This window comes from Vidua macroura, chromosome 6, assembly GCF_024509145.1.
Source record: "Vidua macroura isolate BioBank_ID:100142 chromosome 6, ASM2450914v1, whole genome shotgun sequence".
NCBI classification, from domain to species: Eukaryota; Metazoa; Chordata; class Aves; order Passeriformes; family Viduidae; genus Vidua; species Vidua macroura.
Genome location: NC_071576.1, coordinates 58,259,342 through 58,272,973, shown reverse-complemented (window position 1 = coordinate 58,272,973; position 13,632 = coordinate 58,259,342). Strand labels below are relative to the sequence as shown.

Sequence of the window (13,632 nt, the reverse complement as noted above, 5' to 3'; positions counted from 1 at the left end):
CTCTAGATAGGCAACTTGATGAACTCTTCCTGAAAAATCTTTTGTTTTTAACCATCCTTTCCCCCTCACATGCCTTTGGTTTCCAAGTGTTGAGAATTTAATGTGTGTCTGGGAGTATTTTTTTCTGTTCATGTAATTTGCAGGGGGTGGTGGTTGGTTTGGTTTTGGTTTTTTGTTTTTTTTTTTTTTTTAATAAGAGCTTGCACCTCTGTGTCCTGCTGGATGGCTGTTTAAAGGATCAGTGCTAGAGGGGGGGGTGGCTGCCTGTGGTCACACACTCTTTCCAGTTCAGAGATTTTCTGTCCATTTTTTTTTTACCTCAGGCTGATTTTTTTGTGAGAAGTGTTTGAACCATCTAAAAGAATGGTAAGATTTTCTCTGCATGGATACCATAGACATGTTTTGGTGACTAATAATTTCAGGAATGCAAGATCCGTTACTGTCCTTGTGAAAGTCTGCCCAGATATCGTCATTGACGTGCCTTTGGAAATTGACAGTTGTAACTTGCCTATGATCTGTGAAGATTTGCAAGAGTTCACAAAGTCAACTCTCAAGTTTTCACTTCAGTGAGTACTTCGTGACTGATCCTGGACTTGTCTTTTCTGTGAGACAGCTCTTGAGAGGAAGCAGAATCCGCATGTGTCAATCTTGCCAAGCTGCTATGTAGGCTCCACCCCAGGGTTCCTGGCTTTTCCTAAAAATAGTTACTTTCAGCTGCTTTTAACTAATGAGCTGCAATATTTGAAGTGGGTAAAGGAAATCTCTCCTAGATTTTTATTGACAGAACTCCTGGCAGACAGGAGATTAAAAGAAAAAAGCTTACTGATGCAAATGCAGAGGAATAAAAGCAATTATATGGATTAGGGAAAGAAGCTGGTGAGATTCAGATTGAAAAAATGATGGAGACAAATTTGATGGAAACTGAAGAGAGTGACTGAAGTGGAGGCAAGGAAGAGATTTGAGTTTGGTGAAAACCAACTGGTCTTGAAAAAGCAAAGCAAATTAAAAAACATTAGGATAGTAGATTTGCAGGGTGGATGATACATGAACAGCAAGGTGATGCTGTTGTAGATGTATGCATTATTGAAATGATTATCAGAGAGCAGGTGAAGTTGGAAGGCCTTTCAGAAATTTATCTGGTTCAGGCTTGATGAAAGCAAGTCTCATTTAACCAGGGCTGTGTGAAGTTGCTTTGAACCTCTACAAGGATGAAGAGTCCATACCTGTCTTGGCAATTTGTTCTGTATTTGATCACTCTTACCAAGTGACGCTTTGGCATTATTACCTCTGATAGATTGACCCTTTTCTCTGCAGCACAGGCCAGCTCTGTATCTTTTCCTTCCTGCATCTTCCAGCCCTGTCTGGCTAGTCAGTGTTCTCCAGTGGGGAGAAAGAGGAGAGCCTGGAAGGGAGCAGCACGTCCCCTTTTGGCTGAGGGCTCTCTTCCCTGCACAACAGAGTGGCAGAGCAAAGCTGCTGTGTCCCTGCAGAGGGAGTGAAAGCTGGGGGCTGGTGTTTGGGAGGACCCCAGTGCTCAGCCTCTCGTGGGGCATGTAGTTCCAAGGTGGGTCTGAACATGAACTGGTGACACAGAGAGGAAGGAAGGGGATAAACAGTGATGTGAGGGGGTCATAAACAGAGCAGCAGCAAGAGAAGACGTGGAGACTGGTTGCAGAAGGAGTTGGTGTGGGCATGGAAGTATTTTATATTATTCTGACAAGAAGGATGGGATTATAGCTGGGAAGAGGCATGTCCTGAAAATCTGGTATAAATAAGACTGAGGAAGAAAATTTGTACAAGGAGAAGGGATGGAGCTGGGGATAAGGAACTTAGTGGAAGGGCTGAGGATTGAGAAAAGGATGTGTTTCAAGTGACCATTGAAGGGAGCTGGAATTGGGAGAAACAGGCTGCATTGCTGCTGAGTTCTTATGTGAGGCTGTATGGTTGTCCAGATCCTCTGAACAGAGGAAAGTTGTAGCCATTGTTCTGTGTGCAGCAGTTCCCTTCAGCTGTTTTCCGTGTGTGAGTTGACAGCCATGCTACAGTAACAAACACTGTGAAACAATTTAAACAAATACTATTGCTCCTGCAGCCCTTGAATGTATCTGGCATTCGATTTCTTTGCCTTCCAAAGTAGCTACTCGCCCTTTAAGCCATTAGTTCTGCTCAGACTCTCAGAACTCTGCAGCTGTCTGCACGGACTGGCTCGCTCACCGCTGCGCAAAGGTGGGAGCAGAGCCTTGAGTTCTGCAGGAAGGGAGATGGTATTAAAGGTGCTGGGGATCTCAAAAGACTCTTTGTCTAAGAAAGGGAATACTGCTCGAGTAGACCCGAGCTGAAAGGCCTTTGAGGTAGACTCTGCTGGAATTGTTTCACTCTCTAGTTCCAGTGAACACCTGTGGTTGTGAAGCCTTTCTTCTCTGCTGTGTGCACTGGTGTAGCTGCTTTGCAGCCTGCTTCTATGAGATGTCCTGAAAACTGAGTGCATGGAAAATGCTGCCAATACAGACCTCTGTTAGCAGTCAGAGAACAGCCAGCCTCTGGGTACCACTAGCATATAGTACCAGAAATAGTTAATTTAACTTGCTACAACCTGGTAGTACCTCCAGAAAAGCAGCCTTTGCAAACTGGGCTGGATAAAACTCCTTTTGTTGCTAGATTTGTTGGTGGTGGTTTGGTTTGTTTTGTTTTATTTTGTTTCATTGGGTTTTTTAAAACTGCAACAGTTTTCTAATCTTATTTGCTGCATAGTACATGAATGCTGGGCTTCTTTGCTTCTGTGCCTGCTTAGGCTGACTCTGTGGCTACATCAGGACTGATTTTTGGTTTGTGAGCAAACTGCTTCCTAAGTAAATTTTTCTGCCTATTTTGAGATGGGGGATGATAAATGAGTGGTAGGAAAAGAAGTTACTTTTCCAAACTCACAGTCATGGACATGGCAGAGAAAGAGGTTGAACTCAGGATCTCCTATATCCTCATACAATTCCTTGTCTCTTAGATTATAGTATCCAAACAAATCTTCCTATTTCATTTTCTTCAGAGACATCCATATAAATGCAATTTAGTCTGGATGGCTTCTCCTTTTCATGTGTATTACATCTCTTTTAGAGGCCTCATTTTCTGTAAAAGCTTCTTTTCCTGAAAAGGGTGTTGGGAAGAATTACCCATCTTCTCTTGGATCCCAAAAAAATCCCCCCACACCCATTTTAAATTTTATTTTGGTTTCTCTCTTAATTAGATCTTTTTGATGCCAGTTGTTCAAGGTTCAAATTCCTTATTGCAAGCCAATTTTTTAATTTCCTTAATGTTCCAGAGAGAAATTACAAGGACATTAATCTTGGAAGGCATATTTCTTACAGAATTATGCATTGATCATCAGTAATATTTTAGGGGTTTTGTATGATTTTCAGTGTAACATATGAAAAAGGCAGGAGGGCTTAAAACTTCCCTAAATACTGTAGGCACACTGGAGTACCTGCATGGTCTAATTTTCTTCTCCTTAGTTTTGAGTAAAGTACAGTTTTCTCAATGGTCTTTGAGACTGTTGATGAATTGCTTATTCAGGAACAGATTTCTGGACTGTAGAGGCAAAAATAGTTAAACATATTTCTAAAGGTACTCATTAATAAATTAAACCCACTAGATTATTCTTCTCAGCCTTGAATTATAAACCAGCAGGTCATAGAACCACACTAGGATTAAAAGCTGTGATGTGATCTCCCATATTAAAACATGCCTGGGTAAAAATGTGAGTATGCAAAGGGAAGGCTCTGTCTGGTTCTGTGAGACACAGCAGTCACTCCCTGATCACTGGCCTTTTGTCTAATTAACAAATTTTATCATGGGATACTTCATTATTTTAAAGAACAGATTGTTTTGTTTTGGTTGGTTGTTTTTTTTTTGTTTAAACAGAAACCTTTCTGGAAAATCTAGGGAAATAGTTGAATTGTTCAGTTAGACTTTTGCAGTGTGTCATTGTTTTTAAACCTCTTACTGCCACTGGAGAGATCTTTGAGTTATACAGATAAAGCTCTGCTGTTGTCCTGGGTGACTATGGATGAATTGTCAGCTTTATTTCAATTCTGGGGCCAAATAGGTTTCATTACCTGTACTGTCATTACCACCACTAGTCTTTGTACATTGGTTAAATCACTTATATTTAACTGAAATTTAAATGTGGTTGATGCACTTTATATAAATAACTGCTACCTGAAATCCTTAACATCTAAGTTAATTGTTAAATAAAGTTAAATACTTATCTATTTCAGATAACTCTTATTCCTTCAAAGTATTTTCTAGATAAATCAATCATTTTATATAAAATATATTTCTTATATATATTTTTATATAAAATATATTTCTTGATAAATCAATCATTTTATAAATCAATCTATTTTATATAAAACATAACATAAAATATTTGTAGCAGCTGTATAAAACTCACATTAAACTGGTGTTATGTAGTACTGGTTCTGTATTTCAATGTTCTGGTTTTTGAATACTTTCTTTCTAGGTAGACAATGTTATTAGCTCAGATAAATCGAGACTCTCAGGGAATGACGGAATTTTCTGGAGGAGGAATGGAGGCCCAGCACGTGACTCTGTGTCTAACAGAAGCTGTAGCTGTGCAAGGAGACCCTTCAGGTTAAAATAACTTTACATTATTATGTCTTTTCTCTTTGAAACTCAGATAAAACGCTAAAATTCATGTAGTGTATTCTGAATTAAAAGTGCAACAGAAAACAGTTAACTGAGACTGATTAAATTCACTAATTTAATTCTGGATGAAAATTATTTTTTCATTAAGATAATAGAAGTGTAAATGTGCCAAAAATATATGAAATATAAAATTAGACTTTATTCTCTGTATAGTCTTATTGTTTTACAAAGTAAAATTTACAAAGTAGTAAATTCAGTTGATATCTAAGTATGTATTAAGCAAGTTGAGTTTTAAAATAGATTAATGACTTGAAATTGGCTTAAAGCTGGTGTTTCCTGACAGCTTTGTTATGATTTTACATGGTTACAAACTCTCTCCTAAATCTGCATTTTAATCTAAATAGTTTTGTGTGTATTAATGACAAGTAGTTTGTACAAAACAAAATTTTCAGTACAAGTATGTGTTGTTATTTCACTGTTGGCTCTGATGATTTAATTCACAGTTCTCCTAAAACCTCAGCTTTGTAGTTATTTATTCAGTGACACTGTATTGTTTTTTTCTTTAAGGAAAATAACATTTAGCTGTCATGTTTACAGAGCAAAATCTAGAATATATGACTCTAGTACATGTCCCAGGCCTAGAAAGCAAGTAAGAACTACTTGCTCTTGTCAAAGCCATGTGCTTTGAGGGGATGGAATAATTTATGGAGGTCTTTCAGCTGAGATTGCTAGGGTTCCATGCTGGTTATAGTGAAGGTGAACTTTTTTCCCTGCTAGATGGTGACAACTTGGAAAACATGGAAGGTGTAAGTTTGCAAGCAGTTACCCTGGCTGATGGCTCCACTGCTTACATACAGCACAATTCTAAAGGTACGCAGACGACTGCAAACTGGTGCCTGCTGAAGTGGTGTTCCCCTTTCTAACCCTCTCTTTGCATTGTAAAGTCAGGCAAAATCTGTACAATGTTTCTGAAGTTCCAATTCCAGTGGGAAATTATGGTAATACTATAAAATAAATGTTTTGGTTTTGCTACTAATAAGATGCAAAAATGAAATTCAGAACATAAGTCAAACAAAAGTGAAGAGATCTTTATGGTTCAAACCCAGATATCAACATTCTGCCTAACAGATAAGACATCAGACCTTTTCTGGGTTTTTAATCCCAGAATTCTAAAAGCTCTGTACAGTCACACTGTGCCTTCTATTTACCAAACACTACTTCTTGTTATTTTATTTATATGTTAATCTAGAAAGTGTCAACTGTGTATTAAAACTGTGATGTGTTACACAATTAGAATTCTTAAAAATATTCTCTATATTTCAGATGGTAAATTAATGGATGGCCAAGTGATTCAGTTAGAAGATGGTTCTGCTGCTTATGTTCAACATGTACCTATGCCTAAAAACAGTGAGTGCAATAATACAAGAGACATGTTATAAAATAATGTATTACTGATAAATATTGTTATTAAGTAATTAACAGTCATGATAATAGCTTGATTTCTTATTTTAATGGAAATAATCATGAAGAGATCTTGGGTATTTTGTAATCCTGGGTATTTAGTGGGTGTTTAATCTTTCCATCTAAGGATTCTTTGAACTCTTGCTGAAGTGCTGTAATTGTTCCTCCTGAGCAGGGGAGAGCCTGCGTCTGGAAGATGGACAGGCGGTTCAGCTGGAAGATGGAACCACAGCATTTATTCATCACACCTCAAAAGGTAACTCTGCTGGCAAGTGGGATTTGTTACCTCAGTGTCCAACAGAACTTCAGCAGTATTTAATAGGATACTGTCTAAAAACTATCATCTTAATGGGATTCCCAGTGTTAATTACTTGTGCCTTTAATTTTGACATCTGAAAATTGTTGAAATGAGACTGTTTCAGTTCTTGACTTGGGCCTCATATAAGAGTTATAAATGTAATCAAACCCCATGTATTTCACTGTTTATTTAGCCCAGGATCACATTAAAGTGAGTTTATACCTTTAGGTGGTAGGGCAGAAAATGTGACAGCTGAGAGTCAAGAATGCAAATGTAGTTATTCCAGATAACTTCTGTTTCTGCAGATGATTACCCTAGTCTTGGAAACAGTACCACTTCTCTAGAAAAGATGATCAAGTATATATTTTAAGTCTGTTTAAACCAGTGTGACAATTACATTTTACCACCAGCAATAGTAAGAGGAAAGAATGTAATTTTTTTGTTAAAATTAGTTTTATATTTTGTGTTTCTTTTGCATATTTGCATGATTTTCTTCTTAAAATCTGAGATCTAGGAATTCTAAAATCTGAACTAATGATGTCAGTAGATCTCCTATATTATTTTCATTTTATTATAAATTGATTTGAAATGGAAAGCATATTTGTGTTCCTGATTTCCTTTGTAAATAAAGCTAGATCAATATAAATTTTTTTGTACTTTCGAAAGTGTAGAAATAAAACTATAGGAAGTGTTGTCTTGAAAACAAATTCCTGTGTTATTCATAGTATTATTTTAAGTGTTTATATTTCTTGTGTACTAGTGGTATATTTCCCATGTATTTCATATGTGTCTATGACTTCAGGAGACACGTCCTGGAAGCCGTAGTATCTCATGTGACACACTGCTGCTCCTTTCAGAACCCTAACACTCTGCAATATCATTCCTCAGACAGTTATGACCAGAGTGCACTGCAAGCTGTGCAGCTGGAGGATGGAACTACTGCCTACATCCACCACACGGTGCAGATGCCACAGTCAGACACCATTTTGGCCATCCAGGCTGATGGCACAGTGGCAGGACTGCACACAGGAGATGCTGCCATCGACCCTATCACCATCAGTGCTTTGGAGCAATATGCAGCCAAGGTACTCTGCAAGGCATTTTCTCTATCCATCACGTTTTAATGTGCAGCACAACATATTAAACAACAAGCCAATTGTTGTTTAAGAAATGAAATTGTAACTGGGAGAGTCTCAGACTCCTAGAAGAGAGAACACCAAATTGTCGTGACAGTGCTTCACTGTCATGAGCAGCTCTGGTGCATAATGTTGCATAAAAAGGAGAAAAGATTGAAACTGAACTGGAGTAGGATTTAGAAAGCCAATTAGACAGCCAAATGATAATCTTCTCTATCCTATAGCATTGCAAAGGAATCTCTTGAAAGGACACTGTTTGGAAAGAAGGACAAAGTTGAATTATTCTTGTTCAGGCACTATTGCTGGATTTTTTTTTTCCTGAATGGGAAGAGTATGGCCTGGTGTACTGAGCAAGGGCATGGTATGAAGTGTAGAAAAGACAATCAGACAGTTCAGAAAAAAACTTCTTTGATCCATATTTTCAATAGTAAAAATGCAGTAGGATGTACAAAATTCATATTGTTCACTTTACTGGACTTCTGCAAGCATGATGTAAGTATGGTAATGGGTGATGCAATTTCCATGACTCTGTAGTTAAGCAGTGTTCCAGTTGTTGGATAATTGCCATCAGTGCTTGTATTGCTCTGGAAAAAGAGCAGAATATATTTTAAAGTCTGTCCTCTTAATGTCACCAAGAGTTGTCAAAATTTGGGAGGCGAGTCAGGATAATTAAATAGCTTATTCACTATTCTTTCCATTATGCTTCTGTCTGTTAGAATTGAGAGATCCTAAGGCAGGCAGGCAGATTGTGTTGTGATGCTGTGTTTTAACATTACATTAAATAAAAGGTAGTTCAGTGTTAGTTGAGCTGTAATCACACACTTTTATACATTCCACAGGTACTATTTCATTTAGATTAAATCAATCACAACTTTGCCCTTCTTAACCAGCAGCTATATTAATCATAATTTCTGATAAGTTCCAGTTTTGAGAAGGTGAAGAAGAAACAGAAGAAATGTAAATAAGTTTACATTTTCATCGTATTTAACTCAGTTTTTTAATTCTGTAATGTGAATTTGTTTTCTGTAGTGCATTTGTGTGTTTGTTTAGCTAAAATTGTTTTCTTTAAGCTTTCATCTCAGAACCTTATTCTGAATGGTACTGCTGGAACCTTTAGGGGACAGTCAGTAGAAGTGTGTTTCCAAGCACTACACCTAGTTTATGTACAAAACCAAATATCAGCTCAATGGTCAGAACCCTGGATCTCTCTTAAAAGAAGGAATGTGCCTTTGTGATTCTTCTCCATGTCCATGCACGCTTCATAGTGAGGCAAGGTACCCTTTTCATAGCTGAGGTTTCAGACACCCTGAGAAAGGTACAGGAAGAAATTAAATACACATGGTAAGTATATTAAAGGATTTTATAAAATTTTAAGTAGCCCAAATAAGAGTAGTGCCTTGTCATTGGCTGCACCAGTTTCAGAACTGGGAAACATCAGGTGAAACTCACATGTGATGAGTTCAAGAAGAATGAAGATGCTTTTTCAAACAGCTCAAAGTTAAGCACTGCTTGTAGGATATTGTGGACACTAATGTGTCCTTGGATTCAAGGAGTAATTAGATCAATTCATAGAAGAAAAATGTGTCCATGGCTATTAGGTAGAAACACGTGACTTCTGGTTCAGGAAGTTCATAAACCACAAATTGCTTGGAGGTTGGCAGAATATTATGGGGAATGCATCATCACTACATGCTTGGCCTGTTTGTTTGCTGCTCTCCAGCATCTGCTACTGGCTGCTGTTGGAAATGAAATGGTGCAGTTGTATGGCCTTTAATTTGACTCAAAGTAGGTGTTCTTGCGTTTTTATTTGAAGGCAGACTAAATCTTTCTCTAGCATAAAGGAGAGTATTTTAGGAGAAGCTCAAAGATCTGCCCTGAAATCCTTCCAGAATTCTTACAATACTGCAAAAGAGAAGTTTAAAGTTGGGTATCTTTTTTTGTTTGGTTCTTTTAAGGCTTTCTTTGCAAAACTTAAAGGGCAAAAAAAAAAAAAGGTGAGTTTGGAGAGTGGTGGTTCTTCTTTGTTTCCCCGTCCTATGCAACAGGCAGAAACAGAAAGATCAGTGGTGTGCCCAAGATCAGGGTAGAATATAAGAGAGTTCATACAAAGAGGTCCAAGCAGACTACCCAGAAGCTCACTGGAAGTGGTGAAACATGTACATTTTTCATTATCCCTCACTTCTCCTTGAGGCAGGAAAGTACCACTTTCCACAACATGCAAAGCACATGCAGACTTAACTTGAGTCCTCTAATTTTGGGCTGAGTCAATGCTACCATCCTCCCAAAGCAGGCAAGGAGAAAAGGTCATTGCTCTCAGTGAAGTGAGCATAGGGGATGAAATGGTGAAGAGGTTACACCACATACTTTCCTTCCATAAGCTGCTTTCCTGTGCCATCACAGCTGCTGGCAAAGCACAGTGACTGGGATTTGTGCATGCCTCAACACATGCACACACCTTCTGTTGGGATCGTTTGTTTCCAATAGGTGATCAAGTTCTAATTTCATGTCAGCAGTTCTTCTCTCTAGCAACAACAAGATGTTCAGGATGAAGTAATTCAAGTCTCCTTTCTGTGCAGGTTCTGCCACTTTCCTTTAAAAATTCTGAGGGAGAAGGTCCCAAAATAGCTATTGTTTCCCTTTGAAAAAAATACCCCAAAATGACCTGCTTTCTGACACTCTTTTCAATCTTTTTGTAATGTAAATTTGCCTCTGCTTGGGCACTTTCCTTATTACTGTTTTAGCTCAAAGTTCCCAAAAGTAAATTGTCTAATTTAGAGAGAGAGTGTGAAAACGTTTTGTGGGATGAGTTCATGCCAGTCTCCAAGCAAACTGCTGGGGGCTGGTGCTTTGGGCAAGGTGCTTCACACAACCACCAGTGATCCCAGGAGTCTGCTGTGGCTCTTGGGAGGGAGGGTTCCTGCCAAACTGTTTTAGAGAACAATAAAATCACTTAGACTAGGCTTAGGTGCATCAGGCTCAGCCTTGAATATAATGGATGCAGAGAGTATTGTGAATGCCTGTGGTTAATACAGAGACAATTTAGGAATGGGAAACTATGCAAAGTACATTTAATTTTTTATGTAGTGACCAGTAACATGCTGTTCTTTGAGCTGCTGCTTATGAGAGAGTTTGGGGTGGATTTTTAAACTGGGTAATTACATTTTTATTTAAATAAAAATTTCACATTAGCATCTACCAGTCTTTCAAATATTTTTATGAGCTCCTTGGAAACAGCAATACCTTTCTCCTCCTGGAGACTGTCTTTAGAAACAAACGTATGTAGCAATACCCAAGTCCTTGTTAGTTGTAATTTGATGTGTTCAAATTGAGATGTAACACATTGTCTTAGGTATTTTGATTCAAAAAGCAGTTGTGCTGTTTGAAACAAGTACATTCTGCTTAACAAGGAGTGAGAGAGGTATCTTTATTATAAAATAAGTAAATGTTTGGGGTTTTTTTTCCGAACTCAGTATTTTTAAATGTATTGATTTATTGTAATGCTTATTTCAGTCTATCAATTTAACATCCTTAGTTCTTGCAGTCTTCCCTAGCTTGTTATAAAACAACTTTGCTATGTTCACTTGGCCTGTTCTGTAATGCAGGTGTTGCAAGTGTTGATTTTTATGTAAGTTCATGTACTATGGGATAATCATGTTCCAAGAGGGAGCTAGAGAGCTATGAAATAATAAACCCCAGGAGCTGTCTGTAACCCTCTGTTTCTCAGATGAATAAAAGTAACTGATGTAAATGTTTTTCCCATTTCAACTTTGTTTTTCAGGTATCTATTGATGGAAATGACGGTGTTAGTAGCACAGGAATTATAGGTGAAAATGAACAAGATAAAAAAATGCAGGTATGTGCTTAATACAAAATAATTAAATATATTTATTTATTTTGTCTTTTCTGCCCAGCAAAGTGCATGATAGGGAGTTCTGTAGCCATGAACTGTGGTTTGCTTCTACCCTTCAGAAACTGTAGATTTCAAACTATACAGATAGATTATACTATCTCACTCTGCACAAGATCATGTCACAAGAGTTGTAAAAGATCTTCTAATACTTACTATTGTCTAGGGGGTTTTTCTGTTACAGGGTAATTAAAAATTATGTTGGCTTTCGAAGATTTTTCAAGCTCACCTGAGTATTTCTTCAATAAGAGTGTATTTATTCAATAATAGTGTATTTCAGAAGTTCTTTACAGAGAAGGAGCTGACTTTTGACAGTATTTAAAGCAGAAAAATGCTGTCTAAGTTACTAAATTTCTTTTAGGAGAGACCATTCCAGCCACAGGGGTGGAACTGTTCTCTCTTTAATGATTTATTTTGATTCCACTTGCCCTGTTAGGGTCGCTGACCTTTACAGCAGGTTTTATAAGGAATTAGTAGTTAAGGGTGTTGTTCCTATAGAATTCTTAAAGAACAGAAAAATACTTCAATTTCTTCTTCTGGATCCATATTGTTAGTACACAGAAATGTAAAACCTTTAAATGTTAAAAGATTAATGTAAAAGTTCAAAGGGTAATGGAAAATACAGGTGCAACTTACTAAGCCTCAAGCTTTTTTTCCCTAGGATCCATAAAATTATGTAAGGAGAATGGTATTTGGCATTATAATGTATTTTATTAAAGGAAAAGACAAAGAAAAATGTATTCTGGGCTTAACCCTAAGATAATACTAAAACCTCTATATGCTCACATGTTCAGGTGACAAAATCAAAAATGGAAGTCATTGCATTGAGAATGGGGCTTCTCTGGGCAAACCTTTTCTCCTTTTTGCTTAATTTAAGAAATAATGAAGTAGACTAGGAGGAAAAATGTCTTCTTCCAAGATCAAAATACATCATCTGTGAAAGGAAAATTATAGACTCACCTCTCATAGTTAGCTCAAATTTTCTATTTTTAATCTTTTTTAGATCCCACAATGTTTAAAGCTGCAGACACTTTACTTTTGCCTGTGTGGCATGACTGTGGAAGGAGAGAATTAACTAATACTTGCATTATTTACTGTATTGGACCATGTTCCAGAAAATGAAATTAAGAAATTCAGAGGGTTTGCACTTGTAGGTTGGAATAAGGATACAACTCCAATGAAAGGCAAAATTCAAGGAAGAGTAAGATAAAATCTTTGTTGGTTTTACCTGAAGTAAGAACCTATTAAGCAAAATTACCTGTAATCAGTATCCACCTAAATATTGATTTTGGCCTCAGGCCCAAAGCAAACTGAATGTGGACATGGTTTTATCTTATACATATATGGTAACATATGTGCAGTATGGAAATGTGCCAATCTTGTAGAGCACTGCATGTTCCAAACAAAACAAAATCTGATATTTCAAAAAGGTTGTGAGGCTTAGTCTCAAATTCTGACCCTTATAAGGTGACTACAGTTGGCCTTCAGTTGAAGGGGCCAACAGCTATCAGTTTGTATGAAAACAGAAATCATTCTTATATCTTGATTTAAGCAGATATCTACTTGTAACTCATTCTGTATTCATATGTATTAATATATAATATAGTCTTATATTTAGATGTAGAATTAAATAGGTGTATATTTATAAACTTTTTAAGTCCACAGGGAATAGAACAGAACAGATGTCACACTGCTAAGCAGTCACTCAGACTTGCATGTGGTTAGTTAGGTGTTTCAGTAAAGAAAAAAAGCATAAAACCTCTTTGTGATTTCTACATGGGAAAACAAAAGACTCTGTGTGCCCAAATGGATATCTCACTATTTCCTTTCAAACCTGTCTACCCATCTGTTCATAATACACACTGGTTATATGATTCTGCTTTTATGTGTGCAGTAGAAAAATCTGATCCAAGATCTTTGTTTTTCTCCTGTGTTACCTCTCTGAGATCAGGATGCATTTGTAATCTCTTAAAAAAATAGGGAGGTTTAAATTCTATTTATTTATTCATTCTGCTTAAAAGTATTTGAAGTACACAGTTCCTCTCAGTAAGTTCCACATTGTTAGAAAGGTGCTTCCTCCCCAGTTTTTGTATCCATCTTAATATTGGTAGGATTATGGCTGGTTATTTCCTTGCAGATATCAGCACATTACAGAATTGTTTTCATTTGCT

General features: G+C 37.1%; 1 protein-coding gene across 3 annotated transcripts in view; it reads left to right on the top strand.

The window, feature by feature from the left end:
• ZNF143 (zinc finger protein 143) overlaps positions 1 to 13,632 on the top strand; it is a 38,273-nt gene that overhangs the window by 7,601 nt on the left and 17,040 nt on the right. For 2 of the 3 annotated variants that reach the window (XM_053979277.1, XM_053979275.1), the window contains exons 2-7: positions 4,514 to 4,644; positions 5,437 to 5,529; positions 5,983 to 6,066; positions 6,296 to 6,376; positions 7,307 to 7,503; positions 11,333 to 11,407. In XM_053979277.1, the coding sequence (XP_053835252.1) occupies positions 4,521 to 4,644; positions 5,437 to 5,529; positions 5,983 to 6,066; positions 6,296 to 6,376; positions 7,307 to 7,503; positions 11,333 to 11,407 (654 nt within the window). In that variant the 5' untranslated portion in view covers positions 4,514 to 4,520. Of the gene's footprint in view, positions 1 to 422; positions 567 to 4,513; positions 4,645 to 5,436; positions 5,530 to 5,982; positions 6,067 to 6,295; positions 6,377 to 7,306; positions 7,504 to 11,332; positions 11,408 to 13,632 lie in introns of all 3 variants that reach the window. The other variant, XM_053979276.1, reaches the window with a different exon arrangement.